The 17,327-nt window shown below is 41.1% G+C and overlaps 1 protein-coding gene across 1 annotated transcript in view; it reads right to left on the reverse strand.

The window, feature by feature from the left end:
• The window catches only part of AOX1 (aldehyde oxidase 1), a 56,515-nt gene extending 54,674 nt beyond the window's left edge, over positions 1–1,841 (reverse strand). Inside the window, exons 1-3 of the mRNA XM_070737629.1 lie at positions 1,789–1,841; positions 1,203–1,299; positions 65–173 (exon numbers count right to left, since the gene is read on the reverse strand). Of these exons, the coding sequence (XP_070593730.1) occupies positions 65–173; positions 1,203–1,240 (147 nt within the window). The 5' untranslated portion in view covers positions 1,241–1,299; positions 1,789–1,841. The remainder of the gene's footprint in view (positions 1–64; positions 174–1,202; positions 1,300–1,788) is intronic.
• Between the last annotated feature and the right edge of the window lie 15,486 nt (positions 1,842–17,327).

Genomic DNA, 17,327 nt, shown 5'->3' on the forward strand with positions numbered 1-17,327 from the left:
TTTGAAAGAAACACTGTAGGTCATCACACCTTATTTGGTTTAACCACTTATCTATTATTCTTACCTGTATAGGATTAAGTTTGGTCTTTGTGGTTCCCACTCCTTCTACAGTAGTTATTGCAGCACCATGGATGGAGCACAATGGAAGTAGACAAGAATTGGCTGGATAATGACTTCGGGTTGTAAAGGAGAGTATCCACATGCATAACCATTACAATAGCTGCAGATGATCTCCACGCCATGTAATCTGACATGCTGTCTGGGACCTCAGATTTCATAGCCCTCCAGAGAAACCCTACTATTGGGCCACTACCTTGGAATAATATTTTCTATGCTTTGAGACAAAGGTTATGCAAATTTATACACTGCTCAAAAAAATAAAGGGAACACTTAAAAAACAGAATAACTGTTTTTTACTGTTTTCATAAACTTCTGTGAAATCAAACTGTCCACTTAGGAAACAGCGCTGATTGACAGTCAATTTCACATGCTGTTGTGCAAATGGAATAGTCAATGAGAATATTTCATTCATTCAAATCAAGGATGTGTTATTTGAGTGTTTCCTTTATTTTTTTGAGAAATATATTAAACGCCCATATATTGATTTTCATTAGAGATATAATAGGATTCAAAAATAACTCCTGCAATTTAAATTGTAATAAAAAGCTATGAGAAGGGAACCTGTGTGCTTGGTGATGCCCTGCAAGACCCTTGCTTCTTCTTTTTTACACCTTTTTACTTTGAAACTAGACTTGGACTGGACAGGCATCAGGAAACATTAGAATAGCAGAGTACCAAATAGGATTGAGTTAAAGGATGTATTCCATAATCACAACCCTCCAGTTATAAACTGTTCTAACTTTGGTAATGATTCAAAAGAATTGTAGCCAAGAGAAGTACTGCATCCCACCACCATATATAATAAGGAAAAAGGGGGAGGGGCAGTGAATATCTTCTTCTGAAGCACTGTAACTTGATCAGGTGTTTATTGTTTTAACTGAAACTTGGCATCATTAAACCCGTGTGAGCCCACTGAGATTCCAACTGCTTTACTACTCTGTTTTGGTTATTCTTGTCTGACAGAATTATTCTTTTTCTATCGGTATTTCCACAATTCTTTGGAGTGAAAACAACATCAGAGAGTTTCTTTAACTTTGCATAATCTTTATGCAGAATCCGGCCTCCCCCTTTCTGAAGGATACTGTATTTTTCGGGTTTCAGGATTATAGGTTGATATCATGACAGTACATGCCCCACAGCCTCCAACTCCACAGCCATATTTAGTTCCGGTCAGGTGGACTGATACAGACATATTGTTAAGGAAAGAAACACTGATTCCCATCTAAGAGTGTATATTTTGCCAGGACAATTTCCCCATTACTTTCAATTTCCACCGGGAGCAAGTGGGAAGAAACTAAATACAGGTAGTCCTCAACTTAGAACCACAATTGGGACTAGAATGATGATGAGTCCACGGAGAGGGGCAGCATACAAATCTAATTAATAAATCATAAATAAATAAATAGTTAAACAAGGCAGTTCTTAAGTAAGTCACGCCTGACTTTACAACATTTTTTTGGCATAGTTATGAAGCAAATCATTGCAATTGTTAAAGGAATTATGCTGTTGTTAAGCAAATCAGATTTGACTTTGCTTGTCAGAATAAATACGAACCAAAAGGCTCTCTTTTCTCAGGAAACTGAGGTTTATTTCAGTTACAGGAAAATTATCATGCATTTTGCATAATCAACACAATTTATTATGCAACGCCGTACAGAAAAAGGATACGTTCCTTTCTCAGGTAATTAAGCAAGTATTCTTCAGGATCCGGATAGCTGTCTGTCACCTGCATTGAAAGGAGATTTAATCATTATAATGCACTTTCCCCCAACAGGCTTAATGTTGCTGTTAACAATGGAAATTAATACCACATACCCCCCCGCGCCCTTCCTTAGGCTTAGCATTACAGGTTTACAAATCTCTTAGCATGTTTGAATTAATTCAACTGAGACTTGAGCAATCTGTTAATAGAGAGGGACAATGCAAAGTTGTTTAGGCTGTGGACATTCATATACAATAAGACCATTTAGGACAAGAAGGGGATAGGTGGGACATGGCATAAGCCATAAGAAAAATCATAGCAAATCAAAAGATAAGAAATATTATTATTATTATTATTTATTAGATTTGTATGCCGCCCCTCTCCGTAGACTCAGGGCGGCTCACAAATAGATATTCTTTCCTTTTGTTCTCCCTCCCTCAGCAATATAACTCCATTTATATTATATTCTCTGTACAATGCATGAACAATTCCTTTCAGTGTTGATATGTTGATGGGAACAAACCAACATAAAGGTCTATTAAAAGATTTCTACTCTGTCATAACAAATCATCACTATACATATACTGTAGGTTTATTGTCATTTATGATATGAAAAACAATTTTATTTTTTGCCTCTCCTTACTGATGCCTTTTGTAATGTAGAGACCATTTGGAATACAGTATAATTTTAGATCAAAGGGACCTTTGAAGGCAATGGGGCTTCTTATTTCTAATTAAAATATTCAGGGAGCGATGATGTTATTTACTCCTCTGATTACTTCTGGATTATTTTTATTACTCAAATGGCAATTTAAGACTGGCTGAGCTGTCATTTCTATAAATTTTTACTCTGTTAAACTCTAATAAAGCCCCAAGGCACCATATTGCTGGGGTGGTACAGTGGTTAGAGTGCAGCACTGCAGGCTATTTCAGCTAACTGCTAGCTGTACTTCAGCAGTTCAAATCTCACCACTGGCTCAAGGTTGACTCAGCCTTCCATCTTTCCAAGGAGGGTAAAATAAGGACCCGGACTGTTGGGAGCAATATGCTGATTCTGATTGCTTAGAGAGGACTGTAAAAGCACTATGAAGTGGTAGTCTAAATACTATTGCTATATTTACCTGACTAGGAGTGAACTTGAGGCAACACTTTTAAGTTCCTTTAGGTATTCACTTACTTTTCTAGACTGAATCAGATGTTTCTCCCAAATATATATCTCATCCTATCTCCAAATTAAAACTGTGTAAGGTGAAGAAAAACCTTTGAGTTGTGTGACAGCAGTGGTACAATTTAAAAAACCAAACATTATTGGCAATCCAAATCTAGTCATCTTTTCTTTCTCTTTCTTGGATTTAGAAACATCCTTCCAAATTGTGGCAAACATTTCTTAACATGAATATAGATTTTTTTAAAGTAGAATTTGACTCCGTAGTTGTGTGCATTTTGGATTGCTGAGCACTAGATGATGACACGTGATTCAATTGGGAACCATAATCATTACTTGGGAACCATAAATAATGGTAGAAGACTGTTGATATTTTTATTTAGGCATTATAGTGGTAGTATACTTCTTATTCTTATTTATTTATTACTAATAGGGGCATTGTATATAGAACTATTACAGTATTAACATTGATGAGAATCTCCTTTTTTAACATCTGTGCTTGCAATTATTTTCTTTCCTAATGATTGACCTGTATTTAGCACCCATTCATCAATATTTTGCATTCATTTTCTTAACTTATTCTTAATTATTGATTCTACTGCTTGTTGCAAACGTAATTGTCAAAACTTAGCAAAGAAGTGATAAGATATATTTGGACAATTGGTAAGAGAGGAAAGTTTTGAAAAGATTTTTCCCCATTATTCAGATATGTTTACAGAGTGAGCTGAAAGTCATTTCAGCCGCTAAACCTAAACATACAAAGATAATATTTCCTCACTGGAACATGTTCTAGGTATAGCATGTTTGCAGAAAAGAGATCAAGATTGCAAAATGTTACATACTGAGAATATTAATGAGAGTAGGTTATTTCCTGGGCATTTCTTTATATTTTAATACCCTGTTTTGTGCTTTTATCACACTGTATTAGAATTCTAAAAATGTAAAAACAAGCAAAAACAAGCAAAAATCTAAAAACAAGCAAAAACGTAGTTCACTTCAGACCTAAGGAACGGGGACATTGAAAGTTACACATTTTAAACCTCTCCCGCAAAAATTTCCAGTTGAAAAATCACAAAATATATTTCTAGATGCCTTTTTGTTTTCTTGCACGTGTCATGCAAACTAAAGTTCCTCTTGAGAATATTAATTTGTAGTAAATCTGGCAAAAAGCTACTTAACATTAATTGTTGTTAATGGTGAGTATTCTGAGCAGAGACAGGTTACAAGCGGTGTGCCACAAGGGTCTGTTCTGGGTCCTATTCTTTTTCATATGTTTGTGAGTGACATAGGGGAAGGTTTGGTAGTGAAGGTTTGCCTATTTGCCGATGACTAGGGTTGATATTCCTGGAGGCGTCTGTAATATGGTAAATGATTTAGCTTTACTAGATAAATGGTCAAAGCAATGGAAACTGCAGTTTAATGTTTCCAAATGTAAAATAATGCACTTGGGGAAAAGGAATCCTCAATCTGAATATTGTATTGGCAGTTCTGTGTTAGCAAAAACTTCAGAAGAGAAGGATTTAAGGGTAGTGATTTCCAACAGTCTCAAAATGGGTGAGCAGTGTGGTCGGGCAATAGGAAAAGCAAGTAGGATGCTTGGCTGCATAGCTAGAGGTATAACAAGCAGGAAGAGAGAGATAGTGATCCCGCTATATAGAGCGCTGGTGAGACCACATTTGGAATACTGTGTTCAGTTCTGGAGACTTCACCTACAAAAAGATATTGACAAAATTGAATGGGTCCAAAGACAGGCTACAAGAATGGTGGAAGGTCTTAAGCATAAAACGTATCAGGAAAGACTTCATGAACTCAATCTGCATAGTCTGGAGGACAGAAGGAAAAGTGGGGACGTGATCGAAACATTTAAATATGTTAAAGGGTTAAATAAGGTTCAGGGGGGAAGTGTTTTTAATAGGAAAGTGAACACAAGAACAAGGGGACACAATCTGAAGTTAGTTGGGGGAAAGATCAAAAGCAACATGAGAAAATATTATTTTACTGAAAGAGTAGTAGATGCTTGGAACAAACTTCCAGCAGACGTGGTTGGTAAATCCACAGTAACTGAATTTAAACATGCCTGGGATAAACAAATATCCATCCTAAGATAAAATACAGGAAATAGTATAAGGGCAGACTAGATGGACCATGAGGTCTTTTTCTGCCCTCAGTCTCCTATGTTTCTACGTAACATATTTGTAAACCAATACAAATTGATATGAATATAAAATCGCATAATCATCAGCTTTAAATAGAAAAAGAAATATTATCTGATTCATTTCTTAACAAACTTTTCAAATGATTGTTTAGCAATGTGTTAATTAGCAGTCTTGGCAAACCTTTACATTAATTATGATGGTAAAATAATAGTTATACAATATAACAAAATCATTTCTGTTCAGTTCATTTAATTGGTTTAAGATCATTGTATTCCTTTCCTATTGGGCTGCATCCAAATACTTGGGGGAGTAATTATACAAGTCAATAAATATGCCACAATTATGTAGTTTTATTTCTGTGTAAACAATTATTATTCCATGTACACAAATCTCTCCCTTGTACTGTAAAGATATAATACATTGCAAGTCAGAATGAATCACTGTGCAGTGTCAGGATTAATATAGTATCATAAAGCATTCCTTACCTTCCTAATGTTTTTAAGAAAAGAGTTTATATTCTGTTAGAGAAAAGAAATCCTTACCTTCCTTCCATTCACAAAAAATACAAGCTCATCTGATGGTTGAGGACAAGCCATTTTGCAATTAAAAAGCACACATTAAGAACTACCAGGAATGAGTGAAGGATTTTGCAGTGGCAGTCAATTTCTAAAAACTAAGCAACAAATGATATAAAGAGGGAGGAGGAGTCTGAATAGAATTATTCAAAATCTCCTTGGAAGGTTGTTCTTCTTTATCTGCAAGCATAGATGGATTTAGTTAGAAGAATTTAACACTATTTAGATAGTGTTAAATAGGGGCGTACATAAGTGCACTGGTGTGCCTTTTGTCCCCTGTCCAATTGTTTCCTTTCTCTCATTTATCATATATATTTTATTTCTTTCATATATCCTCTCCTCTAAGTTCACTTTTACCCTTATATATATTACTACATGTCTATTTTTCTTCCTATGCATTTGTGTATTGGACAAATGAATAAATAAATAAAATAAAATAAATAAATCAAGTTAGCTTAAGAACCTCTGCACTAGGTTAAGTCTGGAGTTCAAGAATTGGGAAGAAAACACCATCTGGACTTTTCTCTTAGGGGAAGTTATATTCATTTATTCCTATTTCACTTACAGGTGTTCAAGAAGGTGGGGAATTTTAGGAAGGGAATCCAGGAAAATGATGGGAGAAGGGAGGTGCTGTGAAAAAAGTAAGAGATGAAAAACTCCCCCTTTCCTTTGCTGCAGGGGTGGGTTCTAACTTATCTTGCTGTTGGTTCGCTTCCTTCCGCATGCACAGTGCTGAAAATTTGCGAAAAAATCCCCCCCCCAAAAGAGAGCCAAAACCAAGATGATAACGCATGCACAGAAGCTGGAAACTCAACTTCTGAGCATGCGCAGAAGCCAAAAAATCATCAAATTTTAAAAAAATTCTAAAAAATGATGGCGGCCTTCATGGACCTGCACTGACAGAACTTGCTCTGTGATGTCATCAGCGGTTTGCTAGCGATTCTATGGAACTGGTGCGGACTGCTCTGCTAAGAAACTCTGGTGGATCACAACCCAATGAAATAACACTCAGGACTGAATTGGAATCATATGTTTAGTAAACATGGCGTTTTTGCAGTCCTTTCACTGAGTGAAATGGTGCACCATAGGGTAAAACCTTTTGAGCCAAGGTACTTCGAATGGGCTAATTTACAGAATGCATCCAAAATTCCGGACTGAAATTTGGCAAATTCTGTAAAACCATTTATGACATAAACCTTAACATAAAAACTTTTGTGACATTATACAAAACGTGACAAAACATTTCCTGTACTGATGTTTGATTGTGCTATATAGTTCAAGAAAAGCTAGTTTCCAGCAAATATATATCCCAACTTTTCCAGTGAAGGCAGTACATGAGAAGCTCTGTCACTGCTGAAATCATTGAGAAATCTGGTAAGGAAATCTCTCTGAAAAGATGACCCATGAGTCACAGGTCTTCTAATACTTTTCTAAAATCCCTATTTCACACAGTACAAAGTACAATATTTATTTCATTTAGGTCGGCGGTCCCTAAACTAAGGCCCGTGGGCCCGCATGTGGCCCACTGAGGCCATTTATCCGGCCCGCCACGAGTGAGTAACAGCACACCAGATTTTACACCTTCCAGCGCCGCTAACTGTCCATTGCTGGGGGGCGGGACCACAGTGGTTGGGAGATTGCTGTCGGGGCAGCAGGGGGCCGCTGACATCAAGCCCTATGTCGGCCAGCAAAACCGCCCACCCAGGGAAGCAGCGTGCTTTTCAAATTTGCGCTTTTCAAATGCGCTGCTTCCCTAGGCAGCTAGCTTTGCCGCCATGCTTGACATCAGCAGGCCCCTGCTACCCTGACAGCAACCCCCTGACCGCCGTGCTCACCTTGTGCTGTGGGGGTGGGGGGGTGCTTGCATGCCCCTCACCTCCACCGCCTCCTCTTCCACCGCCCCGCTGCCTGAGCCTGTTGTTGGAAGATCTGGTGTCGCTTTTGCTAAAGGTAGGCAAAAAAAGAGAGAGGGGGGTAGGAAGGAAGAGGGAGAAAGAAAGAGGGGAGGAGAAAGAGAGGGAGAGAAAAGGGGAGGGAGGCTGGCTGTGGGTGGGTTGGCTTTGTGGGAACTGGTGGCAGCAGCAGCATTGGTGTTGGTGGCCCCGAGGAAGGCACAGCAGGTTGAGGGGAGGACTGCACTGGCGGTGGCAAAGGGGGGGGAAAAGGCCTGGGGGCCCCTGCTCTGTCCTCGCTGTAAGGCCTTCAACGAAAAATATGGTGAAAAAAATGTAGAGAAAAATAGAGGAAGGCCGAATGGAAGAGAGAGGAAAGGGACAGCTGAGACCCTCGCCCCACGTCTCCCGGGCTTTATGCGCTGCTGCTTCTTTAAAAAAGTGTTGAGTTCAAAAAAGCCACGACGGAGAGGATTAAGGGCGATTCCATCAAGGCAGCCAAGGCAACGTCAAAAGAAGGTGGAAGGAGGGAGGAATAAGATGGAAGAGACTGAGGCCGCAACAAATGCACACAGAGAAAGAGAGAAAAAAGAGGGAAGGGGGTCGGTCGTGGTGTTGCCATGCTCAGGGCTGCGGCACGTTGTGGTCTTCAAACCCCTTCCTGATGAGAAGGAAAGCAGATGGCTCTGCTGTGTCAAGAAAGGGAAGTAGGGAGGAAGAGAGGGGGGGGGGGGAGAAAGAGGAAGAGAGAAAGGGAGGGGAGGGAGGGAAGGAAGGGAGAGAGAGAAAGAGAAAAGAGAGAGAGAAGTGACTCTTGATTTAAGCATATGGTAAAAATCACTCAAATAATAACAGAAACACCCCCCCCCCAGTCCTCACCTGTTTTTGGAAATGGTTCAAGAGTTCACACACAATCTCTCTCACACATCTCTTCAGGAGATTTTGCCAAAATCTCTCTCACACATCTCCTCACGAGATTTTGCTTCCTGTGCATACATGGATCCCAATGATATGGAGCTGCACACACAGCTCCATTTTTGCTACTGGTATGCAGTGTAGCACGTACCAGGTTGCAACCCGATACTGAACATGCGTGTATTTCTTGGACAGCCAGGAGGAAGCACTGTTTGGAAAGTGATGGGGGTTAGGTAATCATGGCATACCTTGAACCAGTTTGTGGGGTTTGGGGACCGGGGCCCTAGGTCACCCAATTTTCCAATTTATGGTGTGATTATCTTGCAGGAATGGTTGGTGATTGGAAGAACCACTTCACGGTGGCTCCAAATGAGAATTTTGATGAAGCCTACCCCCCAAAAAATTTGTCAACCCTAGACAAAATTGTGCATCATACCTCCTTTGAAGTCATGAAGCACAACCCCATGTTCAAATGAGCAAACACCCCCCTTTCCGTCATGGACTAGTCCATTTCTCCATTCATGCGAAAAGGTACGCTTTCTCCGTCAAGTCACTAGAAGTGAACTGTCTTTAGGTATCTTACATTGCAAGAATTTGAGAGGAATACAAGAGAAATACAGGTTGGTTTAGGAACATGCATGCAAGGAACTGTAGCAGGTCAGTGATGGTAAACCTATGTCACGGGTGCCACAGGTGGCACATGGAGCCATATCTGCTGGCACATGAGCCGTTGCCCTAGATTGGCTCCAACATGCATGTGTGTGCTAGCCAGCTGATTTTTGGCTTGCACAGAAGCTCTGGGAGGGCATTTTTGGCTTTCAGAGGGCTTCCGGGGGGTGATAGGGAGGAGCATTTTTACTCTTTCCTGGTTCCAAGGAAGACTTTGGAACTTGGAAAGGGTGAAACACGAGCCTACTGGGTCCACCAGAAGTTGGGAAACAGGCTATTTCTGGCCTCTCGAGGGCCTCCGGGAAGTAAAGGAAGCAGTTTTCACTCTCTCCAGGCATTGAATCATGGGTGTGGTCACTTGCACGTGTGTGATAGCACGCAACCATGCTCTTTCGGCAGCCAAGGAAAAAAGATTCACCATCACTGATATAGGTTACTGATTATGAACCTTTTTGACACCAAGTGCTGAAAAGAGAGTGCTTTGCACATGCTCATCTGGCCATGACAAGGAAGAGGAGTTGCCCAAGGGTATGTGCATGCTGATAAATTTACTTCCAGTTTTGCAAGGGGCCAGCAAGTCTTCCGGTTACTACCATGCATGCGCACACATCAATCAACTAGCCAGTGGCCATGCCCACAGAATACGTCTTCCGGTTTCCAGCATTTCCCGCACACACAAAGTCCAGCTGATTGCCCTGTGCGCATGCATGCCAGCAATCCGGAAGAGAGACAGCCAATGCTGTGCGTGCCAGGTGACATAGTTCCGCATGCCACTTTAAGCATATTGTGCCTTGGTGGTACGGTGGTTAGAGTGCAGTACTGTGAACTATTCTGCTGATCACCGGCTGCCAGCAGTTTGGCAGACTGAATCTCAGTAGGCTCAAGGTTGACTCAGCCTTCCATCCTTCCAAGGTCTGTAAAATGAGGGCCTAGATTGTTGGGGGCAAGAGGCTATAAACCTCTTAGAGAGGACTGTAAAGCACTATGAAGTGATATATAAGTCTAAATGCTAATGCTATTGCTATTGCCATACATTCACCATCCCTGTTATAAGTCATTAAACAGGCTTAGGCATTCAGGAAATCGAAAAATGAAATTATTAAGAGCCAATCAATAAAATGTACAGGTAGTCATTGATGTATGACAAGGCGGTTATTAAATGAGTCACACACAATTTTTACAAACTTTTTTTGGGCACACTTGTTAAGCAAATCACTGCAGTCCAGTGAATTGTGAAGTCTTTAAATGAATCTGGATTTTGCTTGTCGGAAGCTAGTTGGGAAGGTGATAAATAGTGATTGCATGACCCCAGGATATTACAACCATTGTAAATACATGCCGGATGTCAAATAATTGAATTTTGATCACATGAATGTTGGGGTGCTGGCTGCGTCAGTTGTAAGTGCAAGGATGTGTTGTAAGCAGGGGTGGGCTGCTGCTTGGATGGGGGGAGGGGATGCAATGGGGTAGCAAAAATGGCGCTCCACCCCAGAGCACCCAGTTTACATGAAAGATGTTGGGGAAAAATGCAGGGCATCCTGCATAAGCCACACCCAAAGTGTGGTAGGAAAAAATTTGGTAGCCCTTCACTGGTTGTAAGTCACATTTTGCCATGCTGCAATTTTGAACGGTCGCTAAGTGAATGGTGATATATTGAGGACTACTTGTGATGTTCTTCAAAAGGCTGAATTTGCAAAGGCTTCCCATTAGGATACATGTAGTCCTCGGCTTACAACAGCTCACTGTTGACCATTCAAAGTTAAAACATCACTGAAAAATGTGACTTACGAATGGTTCTTCATTCATGACCCTTGCAGTATCTCCGTCATCATGTGATCAAAATTCTTGTGATTCATGTGATCAAAACTGGTTTATATTTATCACCATTGCTGTGTCCAAATGTCATATGATCCCCTTTTGCGACCTCCTGACAAGCAAAGTCAATGGGATAAGTCAGATTTACTTAACAACCAGGTGACTAACTTTATCAATGGCAGTGATTCACTTAACAACTGTGGCAATAAAGGTCGTAAAATGGAACACAACAAATGTGTCACTGCCAATGAACAAAATAGCCCCTGAGAAAGTTACAGGCTATGGGCCTGCCAGTCGCTTAACAACAGAAATTTTGGGTTCAAATGGGATCGCAAATAGAGGACTATGTGTAATCTTATTGCAGTTCTCTCTTGTTGATATTTGCAGTTCAGAGGAAACTACTGTCCAGTGTTGCTTTTCTCACTACCTCTTGTAGAAAGCATCACTTAAAATTTCTAAGCAGACTTTATGGTGTGATTGCTTTACAGGGATGGTCGGTGGTTGGAAGAACCATTTCGCAGTGGCTCAAAATGAGTGGTTTGACAAAGACTACCGGATATGTTGGATACTGATTGGACTTTCACTGTGGAACTCTAAGGATCCTTCTGGTTTTCATTTCACTTGCTTTCCTGCTATCACAGTCTCACATGGTTCTCCTCCTATTACAGTCTCCCCAGTGCTAGAAGTCTGGGTGATTAATGTTAGGCCATGCTTTCTAGAGCCTCGCTTCTACTTCTGTAGATCCCATATTTTGTTAAATGGATTAAAAACACAATGACCCTAAAGTTTGAATCTCTGATCATTCTTTAAAAAAATATAATACACTGACTGCTTCCAGCTAATTTTGATTTGTTTCATTCTTAATGAAGGGCAAACATACTGTATTATGGACAGTGATGGGCTCCTACAGATATGGACAGGTATACGCAGAATCAGTAGAAAAATGATGAATTTTTTTCTTTTTCTTCCTTCTAGGATCTGGGTATGTTTTTCCTATCGCAGTAAATGAGTTTGAATGTGTATAATTTTAGAAGAACTGTGTGTGTGTGTACATACACATACACTTTATATAGTAGGTAATGCATATTTTTCTGTGCCTGTGTGTAATATGTATGTACACCCATGGCATATATACATAGAATTAAAGAGTATATTTTGGATGTTCAGTAATAGTAAATAGATAGGGAAATTGTATCTCTTAGAAGCGAGGAGAAGCCAGGCAACCTAAACCTAATCCTAACCTGACCAAAATTTTTCTACTGGTTCTATGTACCTGACCCTACCCATAGGAGCCTATCAATGTTCGGCTTCTGAACATGGACAGCAAGCAAAATGTCACATGAGGACGCTCGTGTGAATGAGATTTTGGTGTTTTTCGATGATTTTGTTGTTTCTGCACATGCGTAGAAGCAAAAATATCAGCAAAAATCACCAAAACTTGCTCACGCCTGCATCCTCGTGCATCATTTCGCTTGCTGTGCATGTGTAGAAGCCAAGTCTTGCACTGATGGGCATGTGCGTGGACAGCCTTAGAGGGCGCACCAGTAGCGACCAAGACGAGGTGCACATATGAGTGCGACAATCAGCTGGCTGGTGTGTGTACTCACACTGGAAAATGGAAGACTGGCTCTTCCAGTTTCCAGCCCTGCCACCTGCACGAAAGCCAGCTGATAGTCGCATATGCACCACAATCCCAGAAGAGGAAAAGATGATGCCACGTGTGCCAGGCAACACAGCTCCACGTGCCACTTTGAGCATACATGTCACAGTTTCGCCATCATGAGTTTAGGAGTTCCCATTCCTTTTCCTAAGAGGTCAGTAAGGGGCGTGCACGAGTGCACTACCGTGCCTTCTGTCCCCTGTCCTATTGTCTCTCCTATATCTCTCCTATACTGTATCTCCTATACCTTTCTTCTATTCCTATATCTTTTCTTCTATTCTTTCATTGATATATTTTATTCCTATATCTTCTCTTCTATTCTTTCTTAGATATATTTTACTACGAGTATATCCTCAATAACCTTCATTGTGTAATGGACAAAATCAATCAATCAATCAACAAATAAAAAACATGGCCACGGCTGTTTTTATGTTTATTACAAAAAAAAAAAGGAATGCATTTCCATCCAAAACATCCCTGGCCCCACGAAAACCTTTCAAGGGCATCAACTTCTATTAAAGGTGAACACAACTGCCCCAAGTCTACGGAGAGGGGCGGCATACAAATTTAATAAATAAATAAATAAACCTGCACCTAGGCCTGAGAGCAAAAGATCCAAAATGAACCGAACCAATTCTGTAAAATCTTATAACAAATATTCTTATAATGAAAGCAAATATATACAAATTCCCTGCTCTTTAATCATCTGAGCATTGAGGTAGTCATTCCATTTCAGTGCTCTCCTATATTAGCTTCTCCTTCTCTATTCTTAAAGGTTTGTCCTTGGGTTGAGAACCAGGTCAAGGTCCTTATCACGGTTAGCCTTTTCAGTGGCCCAGCTTTTCAGCAACGCTTGAGGCCAGTTGATTTGATGAAAGCGCGGGTCCACCTTGGCGGCATACAGAGGGTCATTTTCCTTAGGGATCTTAGTAATTATTGGAGATTGAACTACCACCAAACGATTGTGATTCTTCACAGGAGGTGGTGCTACTTGGTCAGATTCCTCTGGTTCTTTGGCAAGGACCTTGCCTGCATCTTTTGCGGGAAGTAGAGGTAGCCTCTGGGCACCTGCATCCATGGAGAGGTGAAAAGATAATACAATCATGTCTTAAGACCAAAAAATGAAGAATCCTCCATATTACAACCCACAACGGAAGCACCTAATCAACCTTGGCTGATCTTGAAAAGCTAAGCAAAAATTAACCAACTTTGCCTACCCCTGGTCTACAATGGTATACTGAGTCTCTTGTCTGAAAAGGAGGTTGGACTAGAAGATCTTCAAGGTCCCTTCCAAGTCTGTTCTGTTCAAACAACTCTTTAGTAGCAGGAGGAGTTATCAGACTTAACAGATTAACATAGTTGGAAGGGACCATGCAGGTCATCTAGTCCAACCCCCCTGCCTAAGCAGGAGACCCTACATCTGCCTCTACCTAGGGTTGAACTCACAACACCTGGTTGTGAGGCAAGAGCTCCACTTCTAGGGCACGGCAGGGAAATTGGTTTAGTAATAAAAGTGTGGTTTTCAGTATTCTTTTGAATTTGATATTTATGGATATAAAAAAATGTCCCTTTTAGATTTTACTTTAAAAAAAAATCAGCTGAGGGAAAGGTCTGGAATTAAATTTGGAAGAAAACAAAATCCTCTTCGGAAACAAGTAAGAAAAATACAAGCCAACATTTACACTAAGACAGTGTTTCCCAACCTTGGCTACTTGAAGGTATCTGGACTTCAACTCCCAGAATTCCCCAGCCAGCATGGAAGCAAAAAAAAAAATCACTGAAATTTATTTATTTATTTATTTATTTATTTATTTATTCAGTTAGTTTATGGAGAGGGGTGGCATATAAATCAAATAAATAAATAAATAAACAATTTATTCATTCATTCATTCAATTTTTATGCTGCCCTTCTCCTTAGACTCAGGGCGGCTTACAACATGTTAGCAATAGCACTTTTTTAACAGAACCAGCATATTGCCCCCACAATCCGGTCCTCATTTTACCCACCCCGGAAGGATGGAAAGCTGAGTCAACCTTGAGCTGGTGATATATATTATAGTCTGGAGGAAAGAAGGGAAAAGGGGGGGGGCATGATAGAAATATTTAAATATGTCAAAGGGTTAAATAAGGTCCAGGAGGGAAGTGTTTTTAATAGGAAAGTAAACACAAGAACAAGGAGACACAATCTGAAGTTAGTTGGGGGAAAGATCAGAAGCAACATGAGAAAATATTATTTTATTGTAGATCCTTGGAACAGACTTCCAGCAGACGTGGTTGGTAAATCCACAGTAACTGAATTTAAACATGCCTGGGATAAACATAAATCCATTGTAAGATAAAATGCAGGAAATAGTATAAGGGCAGACTAGATGGACCATGAGGTTTTTTTCTGCCCTCAGTCTTCTATGTTTCTATGTGATGAGATTTGAACGCCTGACCCGCAGACCTAGCAGTCAATTTTAGTGGCCTGCAGTACTGCACTCTACCCACTGCGCCACCTCTTGCACACACGTGGGTCCCCTTGCGAGATTTTGCTTCCTGCACATGTGCAGAAGCAAAAGCACGCTGGGGTAAGCACGCACACCCGCAGAAGTGAAATCGCGTGCGCAGTGCACCACTAGCGCCAGGAATGGAAATCCTCCCCTGATGGAACCCCTCGAGATTATGACAATGACAATGGCCAGGGGGGATGTTTGCAGAGTGTAAAAAAAGCAATTTAGCACGAGGTTTGGCCCAGAATCAAACAGGCATTATTTCCTGAAATGTTCTGACTACAGAATTAGAAAGCTCAAATTAACGACATCTGTTTCCCCCCACAAAAGTAAAATTATCCGTATTCTTATAATTCTTATAAAACAGGCAGGGAACACATCAGCTGTGATTGCATATCAACTTCTTGATAGCTAGATATCTCTACCTGTGACAGAGTTGTTAAGCAAATCACTGAAATTGTTGAGTTAGTAACATGGCTGTTAAGTGAAGCAGGCTTGCTCATTGACTTTGCTTGTCTCAAAAGGTCGCAAAAGGTGACCCCTTGACCCCAGGACACCAACGGTCATAAATATGAGTCAGTTGCCAAGCGTCCAAATTTTGATAACATACAATGACCATATGTGTGAAAAATTGTCATAAGTCCCTTTTTTAAGCACCACTGACACTTTGAACTTTCAAAGTTCAAGCAAGCTTGACAACTTTTAAGACTTGTGGTCTTCCACTTCCAGAATCCTGGTAGTTGAAGTCCACAAGTCTTAAAATTGCCAAGTTTGAAGACCTCTGTTGTATGTGATCACAGCTGATATGTGTATATAGTATCTTCACTGGGGGATTTACCATTGGCATCTGTACCATCGACTCTCCCAAGGGTTGTCTTCACATCACGGAGAGCTACAGATTGGACATCGTTGCGAGGGAGAGCAACGGATGGCTGTGGAGAGCCCTGGAGTTGCTGGGGATGTTTTCTCCCCTGGGAGCTACCATCTGTTGTGGTGAAGACACCAAAGGACAAACCCTGGCTGGTTTGGTGGCAGCCATGCTTGCTTTCTCTACATGTCCGGGAGCTGCATGCGGAGATCGATTTTTGCTACCAGTGCACCATCTCCACTATCCAGGCAGCAAGTGGAATGGCATGGAATGCCATTTTAGTGGTGGAAATGGAACTGCACGTGCAGTTCCGTCACTGTCGACCAAATCTCGCCGCCCCAGCCAGCAGCAACAGTGTCATCCGCTAGGTGGACCTAGAGAGTGTGGTGCTCATTTGGTGGGTGTGGGGTGCTTCTGCCACTGCTGCTGCTGCTGATGCCACTAGCAAGCGGCTACAAAGCTCAGTCCTGCAAAGCGTGGCATCAGTCAGCCTCGGCCAGGAGCCACCAGTGGGAAGAAATCCTCCAGGAAGAAGGGCAGCTCATTGGGGACACTCTGGCAAGTGGGCAACACAGGCGACGGGTGGAGTGCTGTCTCCCGGACTAGCTACTCTTCTTCCTGGAGGATTTCTTCTTGCTGGCGGCTCCTGGGCAGGACTGCTTCCGGCTATTATTCTGCACATGCACAGGAAGCTGAAGGATGGGTGCATGCGCGTGCTCCCCCTCACCAGACAGTCCAGTAGGGCCATGAATGGCTGCCCTTTACTGCCCCCCATCCATGTAGGAAGCCAATACTGAATGGAACACCTCAAGATTATTACAATGACAACTACTGGGGGGGGCAGGGCGGGGGAGAAGCAATTTAGCACAAGGTTTGGCTCAGAATCTAATAGATATTTTTTTCTGAAATGTTCTGACTACAGAATTAGGAGGCTCGAATGAATGACATCTGCTTCCCTCCACAAAAGTAAAATTACCCGTATACTTATAAAACAGGCGGGGATTACATCAGCCATGATCGCATATCAACTTCTTGATAGTTATATATTTCTATGAGTATTTAAGAAGGCTTTTGTTTTTTTAAAAAGGTCTGATAATGGACATGTGCATATCCTAAGCATGTTTAAACTCAGTTACTGATGATGGTCTCACTCCCTTCACTAGAAGTTGGTTCCAAGTTTCCATTCCTTGTTTTGTGAAGTCATAAAATTTTTGTGAAGTCTTAAAATTGCCAAGTTTGAAGACCTTTGTTCTATATGATCACAGCTAATATATGTACCGTATATACTCGAGTATAAG

This window comes from Erythrolamprus reginae, chromosome 1 (assembly GCF_031021105.1).
Source record: "Erythrolamprus reginae isolate rEryReg1 chromosome 1, rEryReg1.hap1, whole genome shotgun sequence".
Taxonomy (NCBI): domain Eukaryota; kingdom Metazoa; phylum Chordata; class Lepidosauria; order Squamata; family Dipsadidae; genus Erythrolamprus; species Erythrolamprus reginae.